Here is a 16,909-nt window from a genome sequence, read left to right as displayed (position 1 = left end):
CAGCTGCCCCCTGACTCTGTTTGCACACAAGTCAACCGTGGGAAGCCCTTCTTGCCCCCTGACCAGCCCTGCCCCCCACCTCTCACCCATCAAATGCTCAGACCTGCAAAGCCCATTGCCCGGTGAACGTGGGCACCTGTATCTCCACGTGGCGGAAATTAAAATCACTGTGGCCCTCCCTCCCACCTCAGCCTGCTCCTCCCCCGGTGTTGCCTGTCTTGGTAAGTGATACCGCCATCTGCTCTGGCACTCACTCTGAAACCCAAGTGTCATCCTTGTCTTCTTCCCCTCCCCCATGCATCCGTCCCTACATCCAGCAGTCACCAGGTCCCACTGAGCCGACTCCTGTCTCTCAACGTCACCCTCTTATGCATCATGCCTCAATTCTAGTCTCCCCTGTTTCCTGCCTGGACAACTTCATGACCTCTTCCTCCCTCTCCCTGCTTCCCACATCGCACCGCGCTCCAGTCTACCCTCTACACGGTAGCTTGAGAGATTGTTCTAAGTCCCAAACTCCTCTCTCAATCTCTTGCCTCCAACCCTTTGCTCATGGGGCTTCCCTGCTGAGGCTTCTATAACCTCTCTCCGCTGCCCCGACCCCTCCTCCAGGACCAGCTACATGATCGACAGGCCCAGTACGAAATGAAAAACTGTAGGGCCCTTTGTCCAAAAGGTCGGAAATAAATGCCATTGAAGGTATCAAAATGCAAAGCTTTTTCCTTCCGTCCATGGTTTCTTTTTCAATCTGTCATGGTGGTTTTTGGTTTTTGGTTTTTGATTGCCTATTTAATGTTGTAAGGCTCAAGGGCAGACCCTCACAGGCACTCCCGTCCTCCTCCATGACCTCCTCCAGGCTCCTCCCACCAGCTGCCAGGTTCCCCCCCACACACACCATCCAGCAGCCAGACATCCTGTGTCTCAGCCAGAGGTGGGGAAGTGGAGACAGGCATCTCCCTTCCCACGGGCTTGCTGCCTCCACCCAAGGTGGACGGGAAGGAAGCACACAAGGGTAGATGTGGCCACCTCTGCTCCAAGAGACACAGGGGATGTCTGTGTGGTTGATGTGGTTGAGGGATCAGCCACAGGCTCCACCCGGCGATCATTCACTGAATGGGCCGTGGAACCGTCAGCCCAGGGTGGGGACAGCCATTGCCATGCCCTGTCTTGAGACACCAAAGACAGACCGCATGTATCCAACCCTGACCCTGGCCCAGGGCACCAGCAGGGAGAGAATGAGCGGTGTCTGTGTTTTGAGGTGGGAAGGTGATAGGAGGTGGCAGAGGGCGAAATGTGAGTGAGCCGTGGCTCCAAGCTACTCGTGCACATACCATGATCTCACTGGTCTTTGCTCACAAAATATGGATTTAGAGATGAAATTATTTAAATTTTCAGTGCTATACCCACGGATCATTAAACCCCAACCATGGGGCCCTTCTGAATGCAGGCCCCGGAGGGACTGCACAAGTCACATGCACATGAAAGTTGGCCCTGTCCTCGTCCTTCACATCTCAGGGAAAACATCCCATCCTCTGGGAGGGAATAGGTTTTCCTCCAGTGCAATATCATAGTGTCCCAAACCTTATAGATTTCCCTTTTCAATTCAGATACTTGTGTAACTGGTTTAATTATCATCATTTTAATTGGTTGAATTAATTAAGGCCTGTAAAGACAGAAACTAGGTCTACTTGGTTCCCAATCTTATCCCCAGTATGTACCAGGGATATAATGGGCACAAAATAAATATTTGTAAAATGAGTGAGAATGCTAATGAAGAATTGGTCCTTGGGACTCCCTTCTTTAAAAATATGGGTTATCTTGGATGACTGGGAAGTCCCTAACCTTCCTCAGATACCTACAAAAGCAGCCAATAGGGTAAGAGAGAGATAAATGTCTGATTTCCCTTCCTTCTGGTCTAACTCCTCTCATTTCCCTCCTGCTGGATTGTGTGGAGATGAACATATAATTGACAAGTAGGAGTGAGGAATCCACCGCTAGAAGCTGGCTGTGTGACTTTGAGTATCATCTACCCTCTCTGGGCTTTACCCCAAAGGGATCAGATCAGGATCCCTCACTGACTATTAATAGCCTGTCCAACTTTGACAGTTGAGGGGTATTCACTGCTTTGGAAAAGTTTCTGGTTAGTTCTTCCTCCTCCAGGTAATTTATCATCCTGTGTTTATGCACTCTAGACCTTACCCGAAGGCGTTGTAACTCCAGCCCACAAGCTAAAGGAAAAGCACACAGGACTGCGTGAAATTTTTAGGACAGCCATTTTGTTTCAAGATGGAAGAGGACAGACCCAGTGAGGCGTAATTTAATAACCTCCAGAGGGCAATTTCTTTTGAAAGTAACCAACTTCTTAAGGAGTTGAAATAAAACTAAGGCCCCCAGATATGAAGTCCTGAAGAGTGGGGTGGACCCAGAGCCCTCCTAGATTCAGGAACACTGAATACTGGGCCTGCCTCGTGGAAGGCCCCTCCCAGCCTCAGTTGCAGTCCTGCCCACATTTTGTCTCACTTTCCTTCCACACGCAGGAGCTCAGAGTTTTTTCTGTTTATAGCCAAGCACACACTTAAAATCCCAGCTTCTCGCCAGCTCAAGATAGATTCCCATGGAAACCGGCATAAAGGAGAGGCAAAGAGAAATACCTTTGTTTCAGGCCCTGGATGCATGTTAATTGCCCCCCCCCCGCCCCCCCGTGGTATAAACGCAGGAAAAAAACCTGTTGAAATGGCGGGTCCATTGTCCTGTCCCCTCGTGGGGCTGAGAGCACTGTTTCTGTGAGGGATTCCCCTAGAAGTCTTCATGCTGTTACCACATTAGCAACACAGCTGCCACAAAGCCAGGCCCTCAAGTCAGAGAGGCCTGAGTTTGAGACCCTATGGGCAGGACCTGCATGTGGGGTGGTCCCAAGCAAGGTACCCAAACTCTCTGCCTCAGTTGCCTTGTCTTTTACATGGCTTTAATGTTGTTACCTCACAGGGATACTTCTGCGGATTAGTAAGACAATAATGTAAAATATTTAGCATAGAACCTGGCATCTAGTAAGCACACGACAAATGGTAACCATGCTTACTATTATCTAGCTGTTGAGTAAAATCAGCCCTTTTACTCCCTAGGGCTCCATTTTCTCATCCATAAACCAGTGAGGCAGGGAGAAGATAGGACAAATCCCTCCTAGATCTGGCATTTTATGGTTCTGTGTCCGTGTTACTGGTGAAGGGGTGAGGAGAAAAGTGGTATAGAGGTCTAAAACGTGGTCTCTTGGGATTCCTAGACCCCACTCTCCCAGGAAGCAAGTTTCTTCTGGCTTATATCCAGGAAAGGGAAACTAGCCTTCTGCCTCCATTGCTCAGGAGCTGACCTTACTAAGCCTCAGTTTCCACATCTGTCAAGTGGGACTACTTTATGGGGTTGCCGGGAGGATTTCAGAAGCTTACTCTCATCAGATGCCCAGCACAGTGCCTGGGCCCTTGCTCAGGGCTGGATGGTAATATTACAGAATCCAGAATTAGCAGATGTACCCTGCAAAGCTCTTGAGCCACTCAGCCAGCCTGCAGGTGGCTGGGAGCTAGACTGAGGCTCTGGCATCATCCACCAGCATGCCATCCACCAGGGGGGCCTCCCTGAGCCTGGGGCTGCAGGCCCACAGGAGGGGGGTGGGAAGACCTGTCTTACCAGACCAAGGTTGAGAGTGTTGTTGTCATCTTCTGGCATGGGCAGGTACACAGCCAGGGCCACACAGTTGGCAAAGATGGTGAGCAAGATGATTGTCTCGAAGGGTCTGGTGCCAGGGTTAAGGAGAGCCCTCGAGTGAGGCGTGGGATTGGTGCAGTCAAGGGGACGAGAGCTCTGAAGGTCTGTCTGGACTAGGAATGTAAAGCCAGGCTGATGGGCCCATGTTGCCCCTTCCCTGCTCTCCTGTGGGTTGTACGTTCTCCTCTAGAACAGGTGACTTCCATTTAGACCTGTTGGGACCTCGAAGCTCTGGTTCCTGGCTGGGGTCTTAATGCTCCGCTGTAAGTGCCTGCCCATCCCCCAACCCTACCTGCCCTGCTCCTGAGGAGCCATGACCTTCTGAGATTCTGGCCAGACAACCTGGGGGGCCCACTCGGAGAACTGGCAAGGGAGGCTGGGGGCTGAGTATCCACAGGGCAGGACAGGGAAAGGAGAGGCTGCTGAGATAGCACCCGAGCCTTGCAGCCAGAGGAAGGACTAGATAACTCAACTGAGCAGCCCACCCCTGGGCAGCCGTGCTCATACTCGCACTCACTCACCCCTCCCTTCCAGGCTCACCCACCGCTTCACGGGCCGGTTTCCAGGGGGCACCCCACGCCCATTCCTTGTGGGTGAGCCGTACAGCCAACCGGATAGGCTGAGCAGTTGGAAAGCGGGTGTGGAAGGCGAGGAGGGAAAGGGAAGGAGGGGCGTGGTCAGGGGTGGAGGTGGGGACAGGTTGTGGGGTGGGAGGCACGCTTGTGGAGAAGGTCTGGACTGACAACCCCACTCTCTTCCCTCCAGTGTTTGAGAAGAGGCTGGCCACAGGGGCAGAGGCCAGCAGAGGAGGAGGCATGGAGGACCGGAGGTTGGAGGAGAGAGAACCCACCCGGGGAAACCCGATCTCACGGGAGACGGGCCACAGGGAGAGGCAGCGAGAGGTTCCACGTCACCAGGTGCAGCTGTGGGGAGCAGAGCCGACGCCGACCCCAACTATTCCAACCGGCCCCATGTTTTTCTTATCTTTCCAATTATCCCTTATTCTCCTTCCTTCTAGGGAACAGCTGGTGGGAGCCTAGTCTTCCAGAACCCTACAGAAATATTTCAAATATTCCTGACCTCTCTCTGAGAAGGCACTTGACATAGCCCCTCCCCCCAACCTCCTTCCTCCCTTCCCCAAATAACCCAGATATTTTCACCGGTCTTCCCCTCAGAGCTACTGCAAACATAGAAAGGGATCGCAAGTCCCTGGCCCCAGGCTGGTATGTCTGAGCTAAAACTGCCAGGCCTCTTAGCCACTGCCGGGAGCCCCTCACAGCAGCCCTTTGTTCAAGGCCATTTCTCCCCCAACTCCAGCCCCAGCCAGCTTCCCCTCGCCCAGCAATCTCTTTGCTTTCACACTCTCCCACCAAGGGGGAGAATTTTCTTACAGAGGCCGCCACTTTTTTCTCTCCTAGCCTGTATCAAAATGAGACTGTTGCTTCAAACCTCGCAGGGGAGCCCCATGACAATGTGACTTGGGCACACCTGTGAACCGCCCCTCCCCCAACCCTGGCTCCTGTTGTAGATGGTCCTAGGGCTGTCACTGGGCCTTGGGCAGTGCACTCAGGCCTCAGGAGCCTTGAGAGTTCTGCCGCTCCCTTCCCCCTCAACTGAAGGCTTCCTTCCCAAAGACTCCTTATGTCATTCCGTGGAGTTTGCCCCATCTCCAAGCCCCCAGTCTCCCCGGCCCCCAATCTCATGATCTGTGCCCATACCCGGTCTCCCTCTCCCACATTACACGCGCTCTCCCTGATACCCTGGGGACCCTAAAGGATACTTCCATTCCACGATGTTGATGCAGGCCTTCCTCAGGGGGTTCTGGAGGGTCAAGCAGAACAAGGCCCGGGGTGGCCTTGGCAGAATCTCGGGAACGGGCTTCTTGGGCTGTTTCTTCCTCAGGCCCTCATCCTGGGGTGAGGATGGCTCCATGGCTCCCCTGGCAGTCTCGCCGTCTCCAGTTCCCCCACCCCGCTGCCCGCTCCTCCCTATGTCCCCAGCGCCCCAGCCTTGGGGACTGGACCGGCTGAGCCTGCTGGGCCAAGCGTGCCCTGCTGAGCCAGCCGTGGGCGTGGGCAGGAGGATTACTCCCCCTGCTCCCAGCAAGTAAAATTAGCCTCCGCTCGGCTCCCCGCTGCCTGGCCTGAGCTCCTGAGGCCAGGCAGCTGTCATTCCTTCCCAGCCCAGCCAGTGACATCCCAATACGTCCCTGAGGAGGTTGGTAGGGGGGTGGCGGAAGGAACTTTCACACGGGCCTGGGATGGGGGCGGCGGGCGACAGGATGGAGGGCTTCGAGGCTGGGGCAATCGAGGGTTCAAGAAGGGGATGGCCTATGATGGGGAGCCCCGAACTTCAGACTGGCTCCCTGCTGCCAAGATTAGTACCCCACCCCCCACCTCGCTCCCTAGCCCCTTGACACCGTCCAGAAAAGGTGCTGGGTGGCCTAGTTCGGCACGACTACACCGCACCCCCTCCCATCTCAGTCCCTGCAGCTAGAGGTCAGTCCCCCCCCACCCCATGCACACCCCATGTCAGGGAAAGCTAACGCCTCCACACTGGCGTGGAAGGCTCCCCGGAAGAACCTTGAACATGAACGCTTCAGGCACAGCCCCTGCGGCACTGTGCAGAGACTGTGCACCTCATCCGCTTCTCCCCCAAGCCCTCAGCGCCTAACTGCACAAGGGTTGTGTCTCATGCCTGGGACTCTGGCCCCGCCCAGATACCGTCCCTGGTATACACAAAGCTCTGTCAATGTTAGTTGAATGCAGGAGCTAACAGAACACCCCACACCGCCCACAGGAAGTGCTCTGAGCTGCCAATGGGAATGCGAGAGGGGCACCAAGGCACGTGGGGGTAGACAATGAGCTGGAATCACAAAACCCAACAAATCTTTTATTTAGCCTCTTGGTACAAACACTGTGCCATATGGTCTCCCTGCCCACAGAGGGATACAGGCTGAAGGGAAAAAACACAGTCCTCACACAACCTCGGGGGGGGGGGGGGGGGGGGGGGCGCGGTGGGAAGTATGAAAAGGCTACACCAGGAGGTTAGGGCTAGGGGTGGATCCTAGCCCTCCATCAGGGAAGCCAGAGGGCGCCACCAAGGCCCCCTCTGGGCTTCTTCCCAAGTCTGATCTCGATCTCGGCCGAGGGCAAGCAGTAGTCTTGCCTCCGCCGCGGCCTCTGGGTTCCTCTCGGGGTGGGGTGGGAGGCGGGGGTGGCAAGCCAGCTCCCAAAGTGGACGCTAGTGTTTGAGGCCATCTCGTGGACGGCAAGGGCACGGCTCATCCAAACCAAAGACCGGCTGGCCTCCTAGGGAGTCGTAGACACGGGGTTGCGCCTGTGGCGACAGAGGACGGGGCAGGGCCACCACGGCGGGTTGTGCACCACCCCGCCGCGGGCTGAAGCAGAGACGGAGACCCATCCAGGGACGGCCGTCCCGGGCTGCCCTCCTGAGGCCTGGAGCGGGCGCGGCGCGCACCCGCAACTTCCCTGGGCCCGGCGCCCTCACTGCTCCGACGGGGCTCCTCCGGTCTCTGTGGTGCCCCCTCTATCCCGGATCAGTGGCTGGATTCCTCCGACTCAAAGAAAGGCGAGGAGGAGAAGCAGGAAGACTCGGACGACTCGGGCACCAGGGAGGCGGGCCCCCGGGCCTCGCCGTCGCCCGGGCAGTCGGACGGGGAGCCCGCGGGCTGCGCGCCGTCGGGGGCCGAGCTCAGCAGCTCCTGCAGGTACTTGATGTAGCGGATGGCGGCGCGCAGGGTCTCCACCTTGCTGAGCCGCTTCTCCGCCAGGGCGCCCGGAAGGTGGCCGCGGAGGCGCGCGTAGCCCTCGTTGACGCACTTGACCCGCTGCCGCTCGCGCTCGTTGCGCTTCTGGATGAAGGCGGGCTCGAAGGGGTAATCGTACACCCCGAAAGCACCGGGGAAGGGCACGTAGGGGAACACGCCCGCGTAGGCGTCGTAATACTGCGGCTCGGCCGGGCCTGGGTACAGCAGCAAGGGCACGTTGCCCAGGGGCTCGGCGGGGGGCAGGGGCGCCCGGCGCGGAGGGGGCACGACGCCCAACTGCATGCAGCTGGGGGGCGCCAGGGACCGCCGGTCCACCAGGGTCCGGCAGAAGTTATTGTTCATGGTGCCGCGTGGAGCTGGACCCAGAGTGAGACCCTCCCCGGGAATCGCCCCCGCCTGGGGTCTGCACCGTCCTGACCACGGGGACGAGTCACATCGCCAGCCACGGCCCTGGGGTACGAGGATTGGTTAGGGCTTCTCTTTGCCCTGTGGGATGGCCTCCGAGGTGTCCCAAACACCAGTCATCGTTGCGGCCTAGCGGGGCTCCTCGCAGGGACTCAGCAAGCACCCTCTCCAGTCCAGTAGTGGCGCTGCACAACTCTGGGGACCCCTGCCCTCTTCCGGGGCGCCCATGTGGGCAGGACGGCAGGCCTCTGCACCCCGCCCCCTCCTGAGCCCAGCATGCGCACCTCCCGCGGGCACTAACCCTGGGGCTCCATTCTGGTTCTTGTTCCTCACGGCCTTGGGGATCCCCCGGCTGCCTGGGCTGCAAACCGCCGGCTGCTGTTAGGAGTGTGCCCGCTCAGCTCAGGGACATGTTTCTAAAGAAGAGGAGAGTGAACACATCAGTTAGGAAAGGCTTTCTATGATGGGCTTCTTTGTGTTACCCCCATCCTCAAAGGGGATGTAAGCACTATGAGCGGAGGCAGTGTGGCTGCTGAAGACGATATACGGAGAGCAGGGTTCAGCCCTGCGTTCATCCCTTCATGGTTGGGGGCCTCTCTGGGTCATGGTTTCCACATGTGGAAATTTAAATATCCCTCACTGGAGGTTAATAATATGGGGGAATCAAATGAGAAAAAATATACCAAAAAACCCCACAAAACAAACAACCCTGGGCCTGGCTTATAAAAAGTGCCCAATGACCCTACAATCCAGCAATCACACTAGTAGATATTTACCTAAAGAACACAAAAATACAATTCAGAGGGATAGGTGCACCAGATATATATATCAGTATTATATACAATAGTCAAATTATGGGGAAAGCCCAAGTGTCCATTGATAGATGCATGGATAAAGAAGATACACACACACACACACACACACACACACACTGGAATATTACTTGGGCACAAAAAAGAACGACATCTTGCCATTTGCAACAACATGGATGGATCTAGGGAGTATAATGCTAAATGAAATCAGTCAGAGAAAGACAGATGCCATATGGTTTCACTCATGTATGGAATTTAAGAAACAAAACAAACAAAGGGAAAGAGAGAGAGAGGAGCAAAGTAAGAAAGAGACTCTTAGCTATAGAGACAACACTGACAGTTACCACAGGGGGGTGGTTGGGGGATGGGTGAAATAGGTGATGGGGATTAAGGAGGGCACTTGTGATGAGCACCGGGTGTAGTATGTTAACTCACTGGAATTTAAATAGAAACTTTTTTATTTGTTTATTTTTAATGTTTTTATTTATTTTTGAGAGAGAGAGACAGAGAATGAGCTGGGGAGGGGCAGAGAGAGGGAGACACAGAATCCCAAGCAGGCTCCAGGCTCTGAGCTGTCAGCACAGAGCCCGACACGGGGCTCAAACCCACAGACTGTGAGATCACGACCTGAGCCGAAGTCGGATGCTTAACCGACTGAGCCACCCAGGTGGCCCACACTTGCTCATCTTTGTCCTTCATTGGGTCCCAACTCTGTCCCCAGTGAGCTCTGCCCTCCATGCTGAATGAAAACCAGGAAAACTCAACAGCGATTCCAAGCGCCATGGAGACTTGCATCTGCTCTCAAAAGCGGAAGCAACTGTGTCAGACATCAGGACAAATTCACATATTCCTTCCCTGCCCACCAGCCTTTCAGGGCTTCCCCCTCCTTTGTTCTAGAAAACCTCTCTCAAACAGACTCCCAGCTTTATCAGGACCACTCTCTGCTCATTCCTGACCTCACTCCTTGGCTTCTACTGACTGATCTTGGGACCCATCTCACACCTTTCTTGATTTTCCCCATCCCCGCCGTACTTTTGAGGGAGCTCCTGCCCCCGCTGACGGCCGGAGCTTAGCAGCCCCCAGCGCGGACTTTCGGGGCTGTGCCTTCTGAGTCTTCAAGCAGACTGTAAGCCAGCAGAGGGCAAGGGCTTGGCCTTTCATTCTTACATAATGAAAGCATATACAACAGCTTCTTGCCCAGTGTTGGGTACATAACGGAGCTGACAATCATTTGCTAGCGGTGCCCTTTTTTGGTAAAACCATGGGATCCAGACTAGACTCTCCCACGTGACCCCCGTCTCTTCGTATTTGATTTAATTCATTCAAGTTTCATTTTGATAGAGGTCAGTTTCTGTACCTCGAATGACAATTTCCGTAAATAGAACTTCGTATCTATTTGTGTTGACTCGATATCCGATAACTTACTTTCCTCACACACTGTTTACGTTCTTCGTAAAACTCTGCAGAGAAGTGACTCAAACAAGAAACCTCCCAGCTTGATGATCTGGAGCCAGTTCTGTCTTTACCGCGAGGAAAGAGCGGAGAGCCTGGGAGGGAGTCTGGGCGAGAACACGCCTGCCTGCACGTGCGCTGTGCTCCACCCCTTCCGCCATCGGACTCCGCCCCCCCCCCCCCCCCCCCCCCCCCCCCCCCCCCGGCACAGGGCAACACAGAAATATCACTGAGAGGCAAGACCGTCATGCGGGCAGCGCCGCTTTACCCAGGGCCTCGTGTACGCTAGGGGCTGCTCTAGGCGCTGGAATAGGGCGGCGAACACGTGAACACGGCAGTGACGTAATGGTAATGATAGTTCTAGCTGGTGTTTATTATTTATGATGTGCAAGGCACCATGCTAGGCGCTTTCCATGAATCATCCCCTTTAACTCCTACACCATTCTCATGCGGTCTGTGCTAGAATCGACCAGTATTACGGGGGGGGGGGGGGGGGGGGGGGGACGGAGGCTCATAAACGTTAAGGTACTGCCCGAGTTTCCACAGTGAGTAATTTCATAAACTAACAAGTGCTAAATGACCGTACCCTTCTTCATGCTTCTTCCCTCACTCCTTCCCCCAGGATTTCCCCCAGTGGCTTCACATTTGAACCAAAAGATCTCAGAGAGGCTTGCTCTAACCTAACACAAGTGTCTTTTTTTTTTTTAAGTAGGTTTCACGCCCCGTGCAGAGCCCAGCGTGGGGCTTGAACTCATGACCCTGAGACCAAGACCTGAGCTGAGATCAAGCGTCGGACGCTGAACCGACTGAGCCATCCAGGCAATCCCGAGTATCTTATTAAATTATGATTCCTGTTGGAGGAGATGTCCCACTGCAGATTTGAATAATCCTGCTGTGACTGAACTTCTGCTCTGGTGACAGAGGTTCCTCAGGTCACCTTGGGAAGGTAACTCCCCCTTGAGGATATTCTGGAAGGATAGCCATGAAGCTCTGTTGGGAAGGCAAGAATTGGGATGTAATCAGGCTGAGTCAAGCATCAGGAGCTGTACTCCAGGAAACCTGATAAAGACCCTTGCCTGAGCTTAGACAACCTGGATAGTGAGTGGGATGGTCCTCACTCAAAGGTCTGCAGCCTGGGCAGGACGCGGTCAGCAGCGGGAGAGGGAACTAACCCTTCCTCTTAGTTCTCTCGGCGGGGCAGAACCGTGTGTTAACAGTGCCCCCGTGTGGCGAGGAGAAGCAATGGCAGTGGTTGATTGATGAAATTCCAGGTCAGGACCTCCTGAGCTTTTTAAGGAACTGCCTGCTCTAAGTCTCTGTTGGGAACTGTGTTTCCAGGTCTTTTGGAAATTTAAGGAGGAGGGAAGACCCCCCACCCCCATGAAGACTCACTCAGTTTTCTGTTAAGATATACTAAATTCTCTTCCTGAGTTTGTGGATCAATTCGCATCACTTAAACTTCTGTTATGTACAATATGTATATCGAGCCCCGCATCGGGCTCTGTGCTTACAGCTCAGAGCCTGGAGCCTGCTTAGGATTCTGTGTCTTCCTCTTTCCCTGCCCCTCCCCTGCTCATGCTCTGTCTCTCTCTGTCTCAAAAATAAATAAAAACATTAAAAAAAGATTTTTAAGTATATATAATTAAACATGTTATTTGTTTTGAACAGAAACTTGCACATTGTGTCAGTATTAGACAACTCTCTAGATACAAGTGTGGTTCTGAAGTCACGTAGAGGCACTCCCCCCCCCCCCCATGTTAGCTGTAGTGGTGACTACTGGATGGGTTAAGTTCAACCAACCCATAGATTGCTTTAAGCAGCCACAAAACAGCCCCCGTGGGCAACGCTGTCCACTTTCCAAAGGGGTGCTGGCTCCTGTCTGGGACTGAGGGCACTCCTCGCCCCTGGCACCCCCACTCCTCACAGTTCTGCCCCACTCTGGTTTATTTTCACCCCGGCACAGCGGGGCAGATGTGCAGGGCAAGAGGTACCTGATATTTTTCCATGAAGCTTACCTCATGATGCGAGCACACCGAGCTTCCCCCTTTAGGACCACGATACGTTCACATCGTACCCTGCACGGCTGCTTTATTAAGGGCCAGCGGGACTCCAAACCCTCAAATCCAACTTGCAGTAGAGGAAGTTGCCAATGGGGGTGTCCTGGGCTTCCCTCCCAAAGTCTTGCTGTTCCAACTGTGCAGCGTGCAGCGTTTGCCCCTCCGGTAGCACCTCCTTGTTGTCACATGCTTCCAGAGGCTCTAATGTCACAAGTCCCAGGGATGACACATCGTTATAGCATGTTGCTGATGGCTTCATGAGCATCGCCTGCCGACCCCTGTCCCAGCCCCCTCCCAAGCCACTGAGTCTAGTAGCTACTCAGTCTCATTCTCCCACTTTCCCTCATGCTGGACTCTTGGTGGCCCACGGACAGCCAGCGGGCTCTCTCCCTGGAGCACATCCCGACGCCACCTCCTGACCAGGTTGTAAACTATAAGTGAAGGAACTCCTGTCTTATACTTCATTTAAAAAAAAAAAAAAAAGTTTATTTTTGAGAGACAGTGCGAGTGGGGGAGGGGCAGAGAGAGAGAGAGGAGGACAGAGGACCCGAAGCAGGCTCCGCGCTGACAGCAGAGATCCCGATGCGGGGCTCGAACTCACAAACCGTGAGATCATGCCCTGAGCTGAAGTGAGCCACCCAGGCGCCCCTTATACTTCATTTTTAAGACAATAGCATATGCTCAACAAATGTTTGTTGATCGACACTGGGAATCCCCAGGGAGGGCCAAGCCATCATTTATCAAACAAAGGGAGATGTGAACTTCCAAAAAGACCAGTTAAAGGACAGCTTCTCTCACTGTCTTCACTGGGACTGGAGCCGGAGGTGGGAGTCGGAGGTCAGAAATTGGCTGAACGTAGAACCCATGGCTGCAGCGGCAGCTTTGGGGACAGAGTTCACGATCCTCAGCTTCTCCTACCACTCTCAGAGATTCCTACAGTTGATAAACCCACCATGGTGCCTTTGAGCCCCTGAGCCAAGACTTCTTCCAGAGCCTGCCACCCTCTGCGGCCAAAACCTGGGAGAATTTGTAAGGAAACCAAGCACTTAAAATGACAGAGGGAGGACCTGGCTGACTCAGTCGGTGGAACATGTGACTCTCAGTCTCAGGGTCGTGAGTTCGAGCCCCACGTCGGGCATAGAGATTAGTTAATTGAAAAAAAAAAAACACATTTTAAGTGACGGAACTGTTTGGCCTTGTGCTGTCATCTCGCACATCTCCTGGCCGCCAGCAAGGTGGTCACTAAAACTTTTCCCCAAAGGGCTCCGTGGTCAAATACTTGCAGAAATGCAGCCCCCTTTATTCCCTTTCTTGGAGATTCTCAAGATGCATTGACATCCCAGAGAAAGCCCTACAGCAAAGAAAGCCATTTTTGGTTAACGCAGAAATTCCCAAATGACCTCAGAGAACTTTTTCCCTCATTTCAGGGAATTCAACGATAAAATCTCCAGAATAAATATGTACTTTTTTCTTTTTGGATAAGAAATTTCATAATATCCCTTGGGAGTCTGTCTTATAGACTGTAAGTCTTTTTTTTTTTTTTAATTTATTTATTTTTGAGGGAGAGAGAGAGAGAAGAAGAGAGTGGGGGAGGCGCAGAGAGAGAGGGAGACACAGAATCCGAAGCAGGCTCCAGGCTCTGAGCTGTCAGCACAGAACCTGACGTGGGGCTCGAACTGTGAGTTCATGACCTGAGCCGAAGTCGGACACTTAACTGACTGAGCCACCCAGGTGCCCTTGGCCTGTAACTCATTCTAGAAAGATAACCTCACCACTCCCACCATATGCATATGCAACACCCCCAAATACATGTGTAACATACATAATCATTTCAGCATCTCACTGCTGTCACACTGGGTCTGACCAAAGAGGAGGGGGACAGCCAGCCCGGTGATCACATGCCCACATGGTGTCTTTGGAGGGTTAGACACTCTGGTGCCTTATGCTCTAAGCAGATACAGAGTGCGTGCAGGCTGATTTCAGCCCCTCTGGCCCCTCGGCCTGCACTGGACGAGGCAGGGCCACGGTGGCCTCAGCCCCAGAGCTGCCTAGCCTCACACTGCCCGCCACGCCATCCTTCCTGCCTCCCATTTTGGAAAGCTCTGTTTGCCCCCGAGCAAACTGTCTGCACCACTTTCAGCAAATAGAACAGCACTGCAGAGCTTTGGCATGGGCTGACGGAGCCCCGTGCTCCAGCATGGCATCACTCTGCTGAGAATCTCAAAGAAGAGGAAAGGAGTGGAGAAGGGAAGCCTAATGTGGGGTAGGTGCCTTCTGATGTCTGATACTTTGCCTGCTGGTCTGCTCTCCCTGTCTTGGGTGACCCTCATGCCAGAGAAGAGGTAGGTATTATTGTTTCCATTTACAGAAGAGGAAACTGAGGCTCAGAGAGGCTAAGAGAGCGCCTCAGTGGCACACAGCTTGCGTGCAACTTACCGGGGTCTGGTCAGGTTGATGCATGAGGACCTTCTTGGCTAGGCAGGGGTCCCCAACTTTGTTGGAGGAGGACGATCATTATAGGATCTCCTGGGGGCCAGAGTCAAGTGAGGGGCTCGGTCCTTCCTACTTCCCTGGACTGCAACCCGGTATTTGCTTGGGGGTCACAGGAAGATGCTGTTGGAGGCACCTGCTTCGACTTCCTAGGAGTATCAGGCTCCGAGCCTCCTGCTGGGAGGAAAACCCCAGAGCACCCCAACTCCAGGAGTTCCCAAGAGAGGTGGCCAGACACGTGGGAGAGCACAGACTTTCACCCTGGACTGAATCCTGGCTCTACACTCACCGGTTGAGCAGCCTTAGGCCAGATAGTGATTTCTAGAAGCCTCAGCTTCCGCATCTGTAAAAAGGGGGCAATAATATCTATCTCGGGGGTTACTGTAGAGATAAAGATAATGTGCCTTAGTCACGTGGCACCCAATAGGAATGGCATTACCGGAAGCTGGTATCGTCAGTAAGGCAGGGCGACCTTGGGAAGAGCTTCTAGAAGCTCTAAGGTCCCTGGATACGTCTGCAAAAGGCCCAAAACAGCGTGTGCTGTTCTCCAACATCGTGACTGGACACAGCGCTGATGCCCACCTCAAACAGCTCCCCACAGTCGCATCTGTCCTGATAGAAGCCCAGAAGGAAAAGTCTGTACCCAGGGCTTGATTTTTTTTCTCAAGTCTTTGGAGGAACAGGGTAACCGAATTCACATAACTCTCTACAGAAGCTGGATGTAGTTAGCGCGTGTCCTACTGCCTGTCAATTCACCCACCAAACGTCTTCTGAGCTCCTTCCAGGAAGCCTGCTCTGGGCTGGGGCTCAGCACAGGACAGCCACAACGGCTGTCCCCAGTGTGGCAGGGGAAAAGGACTGCGTGTGAGCAACAGTGCCCATTGCACACCTAGCACTTTCCTATGTGCCGGACGCGTCTCTAAGTGCGCTCTCATACAGCCCTGGGAGGGCAGCACTGACAGTAGCCTGGGTTACAGGTGAGGACGATAAGGCTCAGAGAGGTTAAGCCACTTGCCCAAAGTAACACAGCTGGTACAGGACAGAGTTGAGACTCACATCCAGGTATCTGGGCTCCTGAGTAAGCCCCGCTCACTGTCGTACTCATAAGGAGAAATACCACCAGAAAGGGAAAAGTAAAAGGAGTTGCGAGGAGAAGATAAAGACTCACGGCATGAGGTTAAGGAAAACGCACCATGAGACCATCTCAGGTTTGCTCCTGACTTCCCGGAACTGGGATGTGTGGACAGTAATGTCTGCCTGGTCTGTTTGGTGATCAAATGGGTAAGTTCATAAAATCACTTTGTAAACTGTAAAGTTGCAGACAAGTGTAAAAGGATTGTAATCATTAGGTTTGCGATTGCCATTTTAAAAGAAGTGGCCGCCGGGGCGCCTGGGTGGCTCAGTCAGTTAAGCGTCCGACTCTTGATTTCGGCTCAGGTCATGATGCCAGCGTTGAGGGAGAGAGTCTAAAGCTGGGCTGTACGCTGAAAGTGAGGAGTCTGCTTGGGATTTTCTCTCTCTCTCTCTCTCTCTGTCTCTCTACCCCTCACCCCCCCAAATAAATAAAACTTTTTAAAAAAATAAATAAAAATAAAAGACGCGGCCACCAATCAGGTACCACCTCTCTATATATGCTGGAAGGGTGAGAGCTAAGGGGTCAGAAAGATTTCTCAAATATGCTTTCAAGCCTGCAACGAACTTTGGGAAAAACCCATTCTTGCATTCATCACCAAGGGACCCACTAGATTGACCTTCAGAAACAGTGACTGCTCCTCAGGAGCCATTGAGAGCTTAGAATTCCGAGCACGGCTGGACCAGAGAACAACAGCTAACTTGTCCATGAGATTTCCTCCAGGTCAGCCACTGTTGTAAATGACACAGATATGTGTGCTTGTTTGCACACACACGCACACATACATACATATGGCCAGTGACTGAATCCTCACTACAAGGCAGGAACTATTATTATCCTTATTTTGCAGATAGGAAACTGAAGCACAGAGAGGTCAAGTAACTTTCCTAAGGGCACACAGCTGATTAAATGTTAAACTTGGCATTTGAGAGAAACTGGCATATGCCTTGGGACTGGCTAGGCATCATCATTCTGTCCAAGGAGGAGTCTTTTTTAACAGTCTAAGAGAATGAGG

General features: G+C 53.4%; 2 protein-coding genes across 2 annotated transcripts in view; both read right to left on the bottom strand.

Annotated features, from left to right (window-relative positions):
• The window catches only part of CACNA1S (calcium voltage-gated channel subunit alpha1 S), a 65,011-nt gene extending 59,207 nt beyond the window's left edge, over positions 1-5,804 (bottom strand). Inside the window, exons 1-2 of the mRNA XM_027074648.2 lie at positions 5,537-5,804; positions 3,679-3,784 (exon numbers count right to left, since the gene is read on the bottom strand). Of these exons, the coding sequence (XP_026930449.1) occupies positions 3,679-3,784; positions 5,537-5,688 (258 nt within the window). The 5' untranslated portion in view covers positions 5,689-5,804. The remainder of the gene's footprint in view (positions 1-3,678; positions 3,785-5,536) is intronic.
• A 959-nt stretch (positions 5,805-6,763) lies between these two features.
• Positions 6,764-10,380, bottom strand: ASCL5 (achaete-scute family bHLH transcription factor 5). The gene is made up of 2 exons (XM_027074651.2): positions 10,189-10,380; positions 6,764-8,367 (listed from the first exon to the last, which is right to left on the bottom strand). The coding sequence occupies exon 2, from the start codon at positions 7,886-7,888 to the stop codon at positions 7,316-7,318; it is 573 nt and encodes a 190-aa protein (XP_026930452.1). The 5' UTR covers positions 7,889-8,367; positions 10,189-10,380; the 3' UTR covers positions 6,764-7,315.
• Positions 10,381-16,909: the final 6,529 nt, after the last annotated feature.

This window comes from Acinonyx jubatus, chromosome E4, assembly GCF_027475565.1.
Source record: "Acinonyx jubatus isolate Ajub_Pintada_27869175 chromosome E4, VMU_Ajub_asm_v1.0, whole genome shotgun sequence".
NCBI lineage: Eukaryota > Metazoa > Chordata > Mammalia > Carnivora > Felidae > Acinonyx > Acinonyx jubatus.
This window is presented reverse-complemented; position numbering and strand designations above follow the sequence as displayed.